General features: G+C 41.3%; 1 protein-coding gene across 3 annotated transcripts in view; it reads right to left on the bottom strand.

Annotated features, from left to right (window-relative positions):
* Positions 1 to 13,846, bottom strand: part of PIP5K1B (phosphatidylinositol-4-phosphate 5-kinase type 1 beta) — a 354,670-nt gene that overhangs the window by 135,279 nt on the left and 205,545 nt on the right. For all 3 annotated transcript variants that reach the window (XM_055132200.1, XM_055132196.1, XM_055132192.1), the window contains one exon: positions 6,988 to 7,105. In XM_055132200.1, coding sequence (XP_054988175.1) covers positions 6,988 to 7,105 — 118 coding nt within the window. The remainder of the gene's footprint in view (positions 1 to 6,987; positions 7,106 to 13,846) is intronic.

Here is a 13,846-nt window from a genome sequence, read left to right as displayed (position 1 = left end):
AGCACCTCCAGCAGGAAAGCAGGGATTGTTCTCTCATACAAATCTGATCATGCCCTTCCATAACTTTGTATCTTTCACTGCTTTCCACTCCTCAGACAGAAGTCAGCACCCAAATTCTGTTCAAGTCTTTAAGATCATGCATGGCTCAACTCTATGTCTGATCACTTTCCTCCTGGAAGGTCAGGGAAAGAGATCTCCCACTTTCTATAGAGTGCTGCTGCATACTCTTTACATTTACCTCTATCAGAGAAAATCTTCAGGGACTGGACTGATGCCTGGAACAGGCAGGGTGTTTGCCTTGCACATGGCCAACACAGTTCGATCCCTGGCACCTCATATGTTCCCTTCAAGCATCACCAAGAGTGATTCCCAAGTGCAGAGCCAGGAGTAAACCCTGACTACTAGTGGGTGTGGCCCCCAAACAAAAAACATAAAGGAAGAATCCACCTACACCTGGCTGACCACCATTCACTCATGTACTCATTCCACATGTAAAGAATATCACTGTCCCAGGTGATGTGACAGCAATTTCCCAGGCACTTCTGATGGTGATAAACACAGTGAACAAATTATACATCATAATTTGCTATACACCATGGAGGAAAAAATGCATTTAACTTGCAATATGTGTTAAGTGGGGACGTGTGGGCTTTGAGTGTTTTGTTTGGAAGGTGGTATTGGAGTCACAGCCTGAAGGAGACAGAGAGGGAGCAGTCAGGTAGACGCCTGAGGAAGGGCATTCAGGCAAACTGAAGGGCAAAAACTAAGGTCCTGAACTGGGACAGTTGAAGATGTATCAAGAAGATGAATCGCAAAGCAGAACAAGCAGAAGGGAGAATAAATGGGATAAAGCCAGACAGCAGAATGGGCCAGACCGTGAATGGTGCCATAGTCTACTCAAGAACTATGGTCTTTTCTCTAGAAAAGCTGAAGAGCACTGGAGGGCCTGCAGCTGAGCAGTGTTCCTTCTGCTGCACTGGGAACCCACAGTGGGGGACACAGGTGGTAGGTAGTCGTACTGACTGGCCTTCCAAGTCCACCGGACAGCATTTGCTCTTAAAAATTCTCCTTGGTTTCGGAACTAGGTAAGTTTCTTCTGGTATTGGATGTTCTCTGCACAGATGTGCTCACAAAATATTTATTTACATATTTGGCATTCCCCGAAGAAACTGAAACTCTAGGAGGCCAGAAAGCATGAATTGCTTTCACAGTGATTATGGGTGTATACAGTAATACTCATGCAAATTTGTCAAATGATCAATGGGATAAATGAGTCCACTGACAACTGGAGGAGTGTTTCTTAACCAAAGATGCCTAAACCCAGCAACAAATTAAATTTTGGGTTACTGAGCAGAGTTTATTAACTAACCAGACTCATCATTGACTAGAGAAATGTGTGGGAGAGGAACAAAGGTAACACAAGGGTGTGATATGTCAGAGCAGCCTCGGGAAGTGGCAAAAGTGAGAATCTAAAGAACCACAGCTTGAAGATCAAAGCACTTGCAAACACCAAGGGTGAACTTTTCCCAAATGTTTTTATCCTGGCTTGACAATATTTAGTTCTCCATTGCAGGAAAATATTAGAGAAGGGGAGGGAAAATAGCAAGGAGGTGGGGTAAGGAAAAGAGAGAGAAAAAATGGGGAGAAACTTATTATAAGCAGTTTATGGAGAGAAGAATCCGGGCGTTCTGGTAAGCAACGCAGGCCGGAGTCTGCTCCGGACCCCAGACCGGGCCAGCAACACTGGGGAGCCAGACGGAGGAGGCACAGCCAGTACGCCTTCTCCAAATGGAGCAACGGCGACACTGAACAACGACTAACAAGGCTCCGGGATGCGGGACTGGGACAACTCCGTACTGCGCGGCCGCATTAGCGGCCGACCTTTTCTAAAAAATGAAAACATACAATCTATTGATGCCATCCAACATGTCTGACTATTGGAGGAAAACCGCCAAATAATGATTGTGAGATTCCTGTTGAAAACTGAACGTAATCAAAGTAAGGAAAGAGTAAAGTGAAAAATGTCTGCCACACAGGCAGAGGGGGAGTGGGATGGGGGTATGCAGGGTTTGGTGGTGGATCAATTATGAAAACTTTGTAACTGTATCTCACAGTGATTCAATAAAAATTTTTTTAAAGGCAGTTTATGGATGTCACAGTTTAAAATGGTTTTGTCTAGGCAACACTGTGGATAAGGAAACCAAATCCTTCCCCACAAAAGGGAAGAAGCACGTGGTTGGTGGTTTCTGGAAGTCACTGGCCCCATACACCTCCTGCCACCACTCCTGCTCCTTGAGAGAGTACAGCCTAAGCATTTAAGTTGAAGCTAAAGCAGGAAAATAGAAGTTGTCATTAGACTAGCCAGAGGATGCAAAAGAAGCAGAGAGGGAGCCTAGGCTCCTGTGTGATATTCACATGGAAGAGAGATCAGTCCCTTTCTCATGACAACTGAGGTTTGAAATTCATGGCGCTTCTGGTGGACAATGATGTTACCTGGAGTAAACCTCTTGTAATCTTAGGAACCTCATCTCTAAATTAAAGGAAAGTACCTTGAGCTGGAGAGAGGACTGGGGTGAAGGCACTTATTTTACAAGAAGCCAACTCTGTTTCAAGCCTCAACACCACACAATGTCCCTTGTCCCCACCTCAGCACACTAGTAGTGATCCCTTAATACAGAGCCATGAATAATCCCCGATTACCACTGGGTATTACCCAAGTTGTCCCCTACCCTTCAAAAATAAGAGGATCTACCTGAAAGCAACAAAATATTTAAAAAGTGGACACTTTTGAAACCCTGACAAAGAAAATCCACTTTGGTATTGAGGATGCTATTTTTAAAAATTATATGTTCTGATGCAATAAAGCATCCACACAGGCAGGGAGGCAGAACTGAGGGAGGCTGTTGTATGCAGGGCATATACTGAAATATATCAATATATTGATATATTTAGCCTGAGTTTGATAACAAGAAGGCTATCCTGCAATACTCTTTCTTTTTTTTTGTTTTTTGTTTTTGGACCACACAGATGGTACCCAGGCCCGGAGATCAAACCCAGAGATCAAACCCAGGTCATGCACAATGCAAGGCCTTATCTCTCTGTCCCTTATTGCCCTCAAAACTGCCACCTGAGATATTCTTAATGGAGCAAGAAACAGATGGATCATTTATATAATTAGGAATTCTGGGAAATGAAGGTATGAAGCTCAGCTCTTATAAGAAATACAGGCAGACCTGGGAATTTTTTTCAGAAACTGATTCACTGATGGGGTGAACCTTCTTACACAAATCTTCTTTTAGATGGGATAAATGTTATGAAGGTACAAGAACAACAAAGAACGCAGAAATTAGAGCCTCCAAATAGAGAAATTAGAGGGTGATTCAGGAAGAGCTGTCTAGAGAAAACCAGATTCAGACCTGAACATCTGCTTCCAATTAAACTCTCAAATTCTTCTATAAGCAGTGACATAATATGGAGCCGATTTCATTGGTTATTTAATTGCAAGATATTTCTTTATTATGACATTTCTAAATTGATATAAATGGGAAAACAAATATGTTTAACCAAGTTTAATACCCATTGGGGGGGTCAGTATTAAACACAGTATTTATCTTAATAAATTGGCATCATAATATGAAACAGGAATATTACCATTATCATCAAGATTCTGTGGTATTTTACCTTTCAATTTGGTTCCCATGTTCTCTGCTAAACAACCTTCTCAGAAATGTTCCTTTTAAAGAGCAAATAAAGAGGAGAGATGGGAACATTTTAATGGGCCATGATCAACAAGCCCCCATGCGCACGCACGCCTGGGTTAATGTACCTTCCAGGCACTTTCATCTGCGCAAGCTGTTCCATGTATTCATTCTCCGGCTCTGATTTCCTGCAGGGCCTCCCTACTATACCCACTGGAAAGAATGCAAAGGACAATCCAGCTGGGCCTTGCCAAGGCAAATTAACAATGTAAACTTGCACAGTGTGATGGAGACAATTTGCCCTGTCATTACTTCCCCTTGACGATATTAAATATTCACCCTGCTTGCTCTCTTATTGGTGTCAGTGAGCCTGAAAAGACATCATATAAATTGCTCTGGATTTTGGAATACCTGGGCTTCTGACGCAGAAAAAAAGGAACCAAAGATCTGTTGGCCAGGCAGAGATGGGGTAAATACTCCCCGGCACCTGGGTTTTCCCCTCCAGGAGATGTATATTTTGGAACAAATAAGGAAGGATCATTCCAGAAGCACCATTCACTATGTTATCTCACAAAACCAATTAGGCAGGTTTCAACATGAAACTTGTAATCTGCATGCACACAGTGGATTTTCATGGTACTAAGAATGCACACAGAATAATGCAGCCTAAAATCAAGAGTCAGCAGTCCAAAACTAAGTAGAAACACACACACATATCATGCTATTCAGTACCAAGTCTATCAATAGTTACCAATGGCTACAAAATATTCACCATTTCCATCTCTACTAGGTTAGTGGTCCTTCACAAAATACAAGGATGATCTTTGTGAATCATACCATCTACTTTTCTTCTTCCTAAGGTTTAAAAAAAGACAGCTTGTTTCATATTCCCCATTTCATCTTCCAAAAAGTGCTTTGTGAGGGGGAGGTTCTCAGGGCCTACTCCTAGCTCTGCACTCAGCACATGCCTGGTGGTGCTTGAGGGGCCATATGTGATGAAGCAAGGAAAAAGCAAGTGTTTTGCCTGCTGTACTACCTCTGGCTCAATATATTTAATACTTTATTTATCTTTTTGTTGTGTTTCAGGGCCACACTCAGCAATATTCAGGTGTTACTCCTAACTCTGCACTCAGAAATTACTTCTGGCGGTCCTTGGGGGACCATATGGGATGCTGGGAATTGAAGCTAAGTTGGCTGTGTGTAAGGAAAGCGCCCTAACCACTGTACTATTGCTTTGGCCTCTCACTTGTTTTTTTCATTTACCAAAAAGGGAGATGTCTGTTTTCCCATAGTGAAAAAAGTCATCATCCAATTGAATTCTAAATTTTCTGAGATTCATGACATAATTTTTTGCCTCTCTGCAATAAATTATCAGGAGGTATATTAGCTACAGTAAGGGTTCAAAGTACCTAATGAGAGTCATTGACCTTTACCAGGACAAGAAGATCTTTGCTCTGAGAAGCCATCAGTTTAGTCTCCTGTGCTTTAAATATAAACACTCCAACCTCATTATGAATAGCTTTAGCAGCTTAGAGCCTCATTAGAAAACTAAAGGACCTTTCCCAAAGAAATGAATGAGACAGAATAAATAAATGAGCCAGCTTCCCAGTTTGCAGGCCAAGGGCCAAAGGAGGGCTAATGAGAACCCTATTTGGGTGAAGAACACTTAGTCATCATATTGATTGGATCTCCTTAGCTGGCAGAAGTTCAAGGAAATTTAGGAGAATCCTATTAATTTCTGATGTGTGGTAGAAGATGAGTGATAGAAAATAGTGTACTCTCAAGATCCTTACTGGGTCCTCCAAACATATTTCCTGAATGGTGGGGACCCTCAGTAATTGCAGAATGACCAGAAACCAAACACACACACACATCTTTCCAATGCATGTGTGTTTGCATAAATAAGGTTGGTAGGGCAGGGATGATAGGCAGGACTGGAGAGCACCTGGCTGCACCATTAAAGGGAATGCTGAGGCAGAGAGCAACATGGATGGATCCCCACTTGGAAGGGGAGCAGGTAGCTAGAGATTTTCCATTCAGTTCTCATGGCTCTAAGATAACTTTTTATTTTATTTTTATTCTTGTTTGGAGATGACATCTAGCAGTGATCAGGGGCTACTCCCAGCTCAGAGGTCATTTCTGGCAGTGCTTGGGGGATCATGTGATACCAGGGATTTAACCTAGGCCTTCTACATACAAACACAGCACACTGAACTCTCTCTGGCCCCAAAGATCCATCAATTGTGCCAAAACAACCACTATTATCTCATGGGCCAGAAGTCAGATTGTGGGATTATCTTATGAACCAATAGAAGAAGAGGGTCACTCATGAATTCTCATCATCAAAGAATAGAATCAAGAGAATTACATAGTCAAACAGAAGCAAACTAATGAAATTTAATTATTAACATCTCACCCACATTATAAAACACAGTTTAAATGCTCTTTGTCATAAATCACAAATTTCCTTTTATGTCTTTGCAAAGCATTATTCCAGAGTCTGACTCAAGTCTCATTAAGATAATTCAGAATGGAGTGAACAATAAATATTTGATGGCATCTTTCCTACATTTTCTCAAAAACCAAATTTGAAGAGCCCTAGGGTGTTAGCAGTGATCACATTATGAAATAAATTGCTTTTCTCTTGAAGCGCAAAGGAAGTTCCCAAGTCAGGAGGAGGAATAAGGTGAAAATCTGAGGTCACATCAGATGACTACACAAAGGGCTGTTGTGTGTGGGTCTGTCGTGTGCCAGAAGGAAGATACGGGGAAAGACAAAGCTAAGGAGAAAGTCTGGCCTGGTATCAAATAAAATATATATTTAAGACCTGCATAAAAGGATGTTGAGAATAAAACTATCCAGTTTCCATTAAAAAATGGCATTCAAAATGTAGGTCAAGGTGAAAATAGTTGTGGGCTTAGGCAGGTTGGAGATGAATGGTATAAATAAGGCAATTAAAATAGGAAGGCTTTCAAATAGAATCTAATCAGCAAAATTCACAGGAGTATTTAGAACTAATTATAATATATCTGTTAGAATAATTATCTGAAGTAGCAACCAATACCAGTTATTTAAATATCAATTACCACCACAGATTTTCTAGCTCTCTTTTAAAAGCTTTAGAGTCAAATCACATTTCCTAGAGCTAAATTTATAATCATTATAAAACTTGGAACAGTTACTAGGCTCCAATGCTTTAGAAGAGACACAGCCACTTCTCACTGTTGATATGAGACAAATGTTTACATCACACATTTCTGGAGAGGGGAGGAAAATTATAGGTTCTTACCAAGTAATCATCAGGCTTGATCCCAAAAAGTTCTCTGAAATATCGAAATGCTAGTGGAGCATATGTCTTGAATCTGAAGTCTGGGTAGTGATGGGCTGGGGTCAAATTGCTCCCTTCACTGCAGTTAAAATATGAGAGAAAGAAAGAAAGAGAACATGCATTAGCAAGAATTTTTAATTCTTATTCTAGCTGTACTCACTCTCAGCCAATTGTCTCCATAGAAGCAGCATTCTTTGAGTGTCTTAAAGACCAGTGCATCACTTGTGGAATATAAAATAACATAATATGAGACTGACACCCAATGACAGTAGAGATTGGGCCAAGAATATTGCTTCAGGGTTGGTAGCCTGCCTCATGAGCTGGGGGAGAAGGCAGCTGGAACAGAGAAGGAATCACTAAGTTAATGATGGTTGGAGGGACAGTTCGGGATGGGAGATGTGTGCTGAAAGCAGATAAATGACCAAACGTGATAGCCTCTGAGTATCTATATTGCAAAACCATAATGCCCAAAAGTAGAGAGAGTATGGAGAAAAATGTCTGCCATAGTGGCAGGGGGAGGAGGGATGGGCTGGGGGAGGATAATGGGGACATTGGTGGTGGAAAATGTGCACTGGTGGAGGAATGGGTATGTATGACTAAAACCCAAACATGAAAGTTTAGTAACTATCTCATGACGATTTATTAAAAAAACAAAACTAAACTAAACAAAAAAACCCAGTGCTGTCTTGTAAAACAGATGCTAACTCAGCAAGGTCCACTTCAAGCAGGAGTTCTCTGACCATCCTGGTGTGTCTTCAAGATGAACATTTTCATCCTCTGATGTTCCCTTTCAGGGAAAACCCTTCCCGGAGTCACTCTTCCCTGCTGAAACCATGGCTCAAACCACAGCTCAAAGACTCTCAGTCTCAAGACACAGGTGGAGGGTATTGGGCACTTTAGTGGTGGCAGATGAGGTTAAGTTAGTACATCAACCATATACATTAACAGTATTGTAGCTAGGTTAATAAACTATAACAAAATATTTTTTAAAATATCTAGAGCTCGGTGCATAAAGCAATTTCAAAATGGATCTTTGACCATGTCTTTTTCACACTGGATAAACTTTCAAAACTAGGAATAAGTAAAATAACTTTTTTGTGTGGGTGTTTGGGTCACATTTGGCTGTGCTCAGGATTTACCCTGGCTCTGTGCTCTATGGCAGGCTTGGGGACCATATTCGGTACTGGGGATCAAACCTGTCAGCTGCATGGCAAATGCCCTACCTGCTGTACTAAAATTCTGGCTCCTAAATAACATTTAAACTCTCTCACCCACAGAGAGGACTGTCACACTAAAAATCCAGAAATTGAACCATTTCTTACATACACACATATTTATTTATACATACATATATGTTTAGGGGTCACTCATGGCTCTGCACTGAGGAATTGCTCCTGAGTGTGCTCGGGGGACCATATGGGATGCTGGGATTGAAAGTGGGTCAGTTGTGTGCAAGGCAAATAAATGCAGCTGTATTATTGCTTCAGTCCCCAACTTATATATTTTTTATAGATAAAAATATATATTTTTTGTATGCTGAAAGCTGATTTTTCATTCCCAAAGATATCATTATCTTCTTTTTCTCTTCTGGTCTATCTCTGAATTTTTTTTGGGTCACACCCGGCAATGCACAGGGGTTACTCCTGGTTCTGCACTCAGGAACTAACCCTGGCAGTGCTCAGGGGACCATATGGGATACTGGGAATCAAACCCGGGTCATCCACGTGCAAGGCAAACACCCTACCTGTTGTGCTATTGCTCCAGCACCCCCATCTCTGAATTTTTTTTAGTTACATCTATAGTATAAAGGTGGTATAAAGAACCAAGATAGTACGTGGTATAATGAACCAAGCCAGTGCATGGCAGGGGGCAGCCGTCAATATGTGTGAATGACTGAGGCTAGATGATGATGAAAGTAGCCCAGAGCTGTATAATCCTTATGATAAAGCATGTAAGTTGGGCCAAGAGTTTTAAAAAGTGACAAAATGGGTAAACACTTGCAACTCGCATAACAAAGTAAGCATCTCCCAATATAAAAGCTGAAATAAAAAACAGAAAAAAAGCCTGTTATTTTATTTTTCAATTTTTTTTGGTATATTTTGGGGACACACCCAGCTGTACCTAAGAGAACTTATGGATCTCCTGACAGAGCTCGGAGGACCTTTTACTATGCCAGGGATCGAACCCAGGCTGGCCATACATATGCAAGGCAAGCACCTTTCCTGCAGTGTTATCTTTCCAGCCCCTAAGAAAATGGTAATTAAAAAAAATAGCCAAGGATATGATTAGGAGTTTCAGAGAAATATGAATGACCTAAATACATAAAAAGGATTTCAACCTCATTCATAAAAAAATTGGTACAAATTAAATGTCATTGAAAGATCATTTTTCTTATTACACAAACTCTAACTCAGGGGAAAATGATACCATGAACTTGGGGGAGAGTAAGTTGATACTTTTCCTATGGAAGGCCTTTCCCCTCCTGCTGTAAAAATGACAAATGTGCATAGTGGTTTCATCTGGCAAATGCAGTTCTATGATTTATCCTCTAAACCAGCATGGATACAAAATGACCTATGTACACTCTATTATTAAAATGTTGCTTAGAAGGATAGAAGGATAGAAATGGGAACCAATCTGGTTGGAAGAACTGCTCAAAAAGTTATGATGCAGTCAAACAGTGCAGCCATACTATGCAGCTATGATCAGACTGAAAAGGCTCATCATATATTGACACTGAGATGGCTCCAGGAAAAGTAAAGAGAAAGGAGCACAAAGTAGAAGACCGTGTACAGAATGCCACCTTCTTTTGGCATGCAGCTGCCTAAAAATCCTCGAGGGACAAAGAGTCTTCTAGTGTCAGTGATACAGGAATTGGATACTGGGTAAAAATTAAAGCATATCTGGAAACAATGTCCAGAAGAGTGGATAGAGAAAATGTTTTACATACATGAAATACTACTCAGCTATGAGGAAAGATTAAATCATGCCTTTTGCTTCAACATGGATGGAACTAGAAGGAGTTACGTTAAGTGAAATAAGTCAGATGCTCTCCTTCGCATGGGAGAGAGAGAAGCAAAACAAGGTAAATACCAATGTTCAATGAAAAGAAAACTTTAGACGCAGACAACAGAACTGAGTGAACAAGCAGAGCAAGGGCAGCCAGGACTGGCCCATGGACAGGGGTAGAGTGATACTGGCTCTTCAGCGGTGGTTGAGGTGGAAACACTGTATGCTCAAAGCATTAACATCCTTTGCTGTTTGGCTTTAGAGATCCTGCTACTGATGTTCAGAGTTTGGGCGTTGCCTACAATGCCAACACACCCTCTCAGATGGCACTGCAAGCAGGGGTCGCTGACCATAGATCTCTGGTTTTTTTTAAACATGTTTATTAAAATATCACTGCTTGGTAACATTAAAAAATGGCCTTTTATTGTAAGACTGTAAACATAATTTAAAACATTCAGTAATATGGAGGTGGAGGGAAGTACCAGGTTGAAGGGAACTTTTTTTTATTGTTCCCATAATTTTTTTCTTTAAAAAAATTTTTTTAATGAAAAACCAGAGATAGAATTACAAACTTATACACTTTCGTGATTATATTTCAGTCATACAATGGTCAAATACTCATCCCTCCACCAGTGCCCATTCTCCACCACCAATGTTCCCAGTATCCCTCCTGCTACCCCGTTGCATCTCCCCCTGCCTCTGTGGCAGATACATTCCCTTTTACTCTCTCTCTTTCTATCTCATTCTCTCTCTCTCTCTCTCATTCTGGGTGTTATGGTTTGCAATTCAGGTAATACGTGGCCATCATGTTTGGTTTATAGTCTACTTTCAGCACACATTTCCCATCCCGAGCGAGACCTCCAAGCATCCTTTGCTTGGTGGTCCCTTCTCTATCTCAGCTGACTTTTCCCCCAGCATGTGAGGCCAGCTTCCAAGCCATGGAGGAATCCTCCTAGCCCTTATGGAACATTTTTTAATAGTATTTCCTTAATAAAACACCAACGGAGGATAAGCCCCTCTATGCAATACTATTCACAGCATGATGTCAATTGTAAAAGATTAGGGTTGAAAGCCAAGTCCTTATTTGCCCCTCAAGACAAGAGTTCTGCATGGCTGGCATCACAGTGCAAAGGTTCTTTTCTGCACCAGTTAGAACTAGCATGACATGAATCAATGAGGCTCCAGTGAGACAAATGCCAACAAACAGAACCAGTGACCCCTGGAAGTTGGTCTGGAGTTTCAGTGCAGAGAGAGTAAAACCAAGCAGCATATCCAGAATACAGCAGCAAGCCCACCCTCCCGGGGTCTGGAGTCCATAAATCAGACCTCGCTGGGAGGAGTGAGAATGTTGGCCCACAGGCATCCAGCACAGAGACTGCTCGGAGCATGTATAAAATGCTCAGCCAAAGCACACACACAGCCTGCAACCAGTCCTATAGGACCGGAGTGCACACTTGCATATCAGAGCCCCAGGCCCTGTTCTTGGCACTGCCAGGTTCCCCAAGCACCACTGGGAAAAAACAGAGTACTGAACAAAGTAGCCCTTAAGCATTGTGGTGTGGCCCTAAGAGAGAAACAAAGCAAATCAACAGCAAGACTGAAACCAACATCGCCTACTCTGGCAACCCCATCAATGGCCACTGTGGGCACCTGCTGCCCCAACAGCGTCTAGGTTTAGCAGAATCCACCTCTTCTCATTTTAGTATCGAAGGTATGTTCCTTGAAGCATCTACATAGTGTGTAAAAAAAATAATAACCCTCATAACATGCCACTTCCTGTCTTGGCATGAAAAACCATGGCTTTAAACATTTTAAGCTTCAAGGTTTCGAATAGTGGTTCTAAATGTTGGGATCCTGTGAGACTAGCAAAATTAAATAGGAAAATTTAAGGCCAACTAGATTTTCAATTTTATTTTGTCACACGAAAGCCAAAAAAAATCACGAAAACACAAAAAACAAAATACCTAAGCAAACATAGATACTATTCTTAAAAAGTTATAGAAGAAAATGTACTTTAGCTCCAGAATAGTGCTTTTCTATCCTGTCCATTTCTCCTTGGCTTCACACCAATGATTTAGTTTGGCCAGAGTCTTGTTCTGCCATTTTGGTATCTGCCACTGCAAAGTAGACTTAAAAAGTCAAGCACTGTTCATTGTAAATACAAAATGTTTATTTCTTAATGACAATATATGATTAGAATAATACAGTGCTGAAGGCTGACAAAGCTTTAGATGCCACCTGGAATTTCCCATTTGGCAGATAAAGAAATCAGGATCCTGGAAAGAAAAGTAATGGTCTACACTGGGGAGGGAAAACAAGATTGGGAGATTATCCATACCAGAGCAGCGAAAAAGTCACCTGCAGGCAAGTATACCTAACTTAAACCAGACATTCCTTGGTTACTTGTCCTTTTTTTCCCCTTAAAAAATCTGATTAAAGCCCCATGATTTACAAAGTTATTCATAATGGAGTTTTAGACATATAATGTTCTAGCACCAATCCCACCACCAGCATCAACTTCTCTCCATTGTGGGTAACTGTCCTTTATAGAAATCATTACAGATATCGTTTTAGAAAACTGCACTTTTTAGAAAAATATTTACAGTGCTTCAGGACACTTCCTGTCCTGAACAAAGTAGCCCTTAAGCATTGTGGTGTGGCCCTAGAGAGAAACAAAAGCAAATCAAAAGCAAGACTAAAACCAACATCCGTCTACTCTGGCAACCCCATCAAAGGCCACTGTGGGCACCTGCTGCCCCAACAGCCTCTAGGTTTAGCAGAATCCACCTCTTCTCATTTTAGTATCGAAGGTATGTTCCTCGAAGCATTTGGTTTCCTGTGAGATCCTCACATCGCAGGAACAGGGTGTCTGAATGGGTTAACCACCTGGTATCCTCATCAACATATGCATTATGTACACCTCAACCCAGCATAAGGCGTTTTAGAGTCTGATAATCAACACTGGTTTGGGGTGAAACTGAGCAACAAGGAATTAATAGGGTGAAATGAATTTTTGTATTTCCTAGATGCAAGGAGTTCAGGCCTGCAGCTGAAAGCCAGAATTTTGGGGATTTAGAGGTATTTTATAGATGGTAAACATCCTCAAATTCAGTCTTAACCCTCAGTAGTAGGTCTGGGGATTTGTGAGATAAAAAATTGGTCAGTGACTCTGGTGTGATGGATTCATGAGGAATTAGCTCACATGCTGATGAAGAATGAAAAATTCTACAATCTGCCTCTGGAAAGTGGAGGCACAGGAAAGCTGGGGTGTTATTTTAGTCCAAGTCCTGATGTCGAGGACCAATATGACAATAGTGCACATCATGTCCATGTCTGAAGATGGTCTGAGCACAAGAGCGCTGTTGTGTGAGAGCAGAAGGTGAGTGCCCCGATTCAAGCAGAGAGCGAATTTGCTCATCTGCCACCATTTTTGTTTTACCGAAAGATTCTACTGATTGGATGATGATGGCCTAAGGGCTGTCTAAACTGGTGAGGTCTTCCTGACACAGTCCTCTGATCCAAATCATAATTTATTCTAGAAACACCTTCCCAGACACACCCAGAAATAATGCTCTCTGGGCCTCCCTAGGCTACCAAGTGGGCCCATAAAATGAATCACCCCTGGCAAGCACGACCTCTTTGCAGAATGCAGGATAAGCAAAAGTGTCTTGTCCAAACATACATTTGACTGAGATTACACATCAGACCGGGATTACATGTATTCGGAAATACATCAGACTGAGATACTTGTATGATGATACTGAGAACCAGGAATCATATGCAACAATTCAGTTAGGCAAATGTAAATCCA

This window comes from Sorex araneus, chromosome 1 (genome assembly GCF_027595985.1).
Source record: "Sorex araneus isolate mSorAra2 chromosome 1, mSorAra2.pri, whole genome shotgun sequence".
NCBI classification, from domain to species: Eukaryota; Metazoa; Chordata; class Mammalia; order Eulipotyphla; family Soricidae; genus Sorex; species Sorex araneus.
Note: the sequence above shows the minus strand (reverse complement) of the source record. Positions and strands in the feature narration are given on the sequence as shown.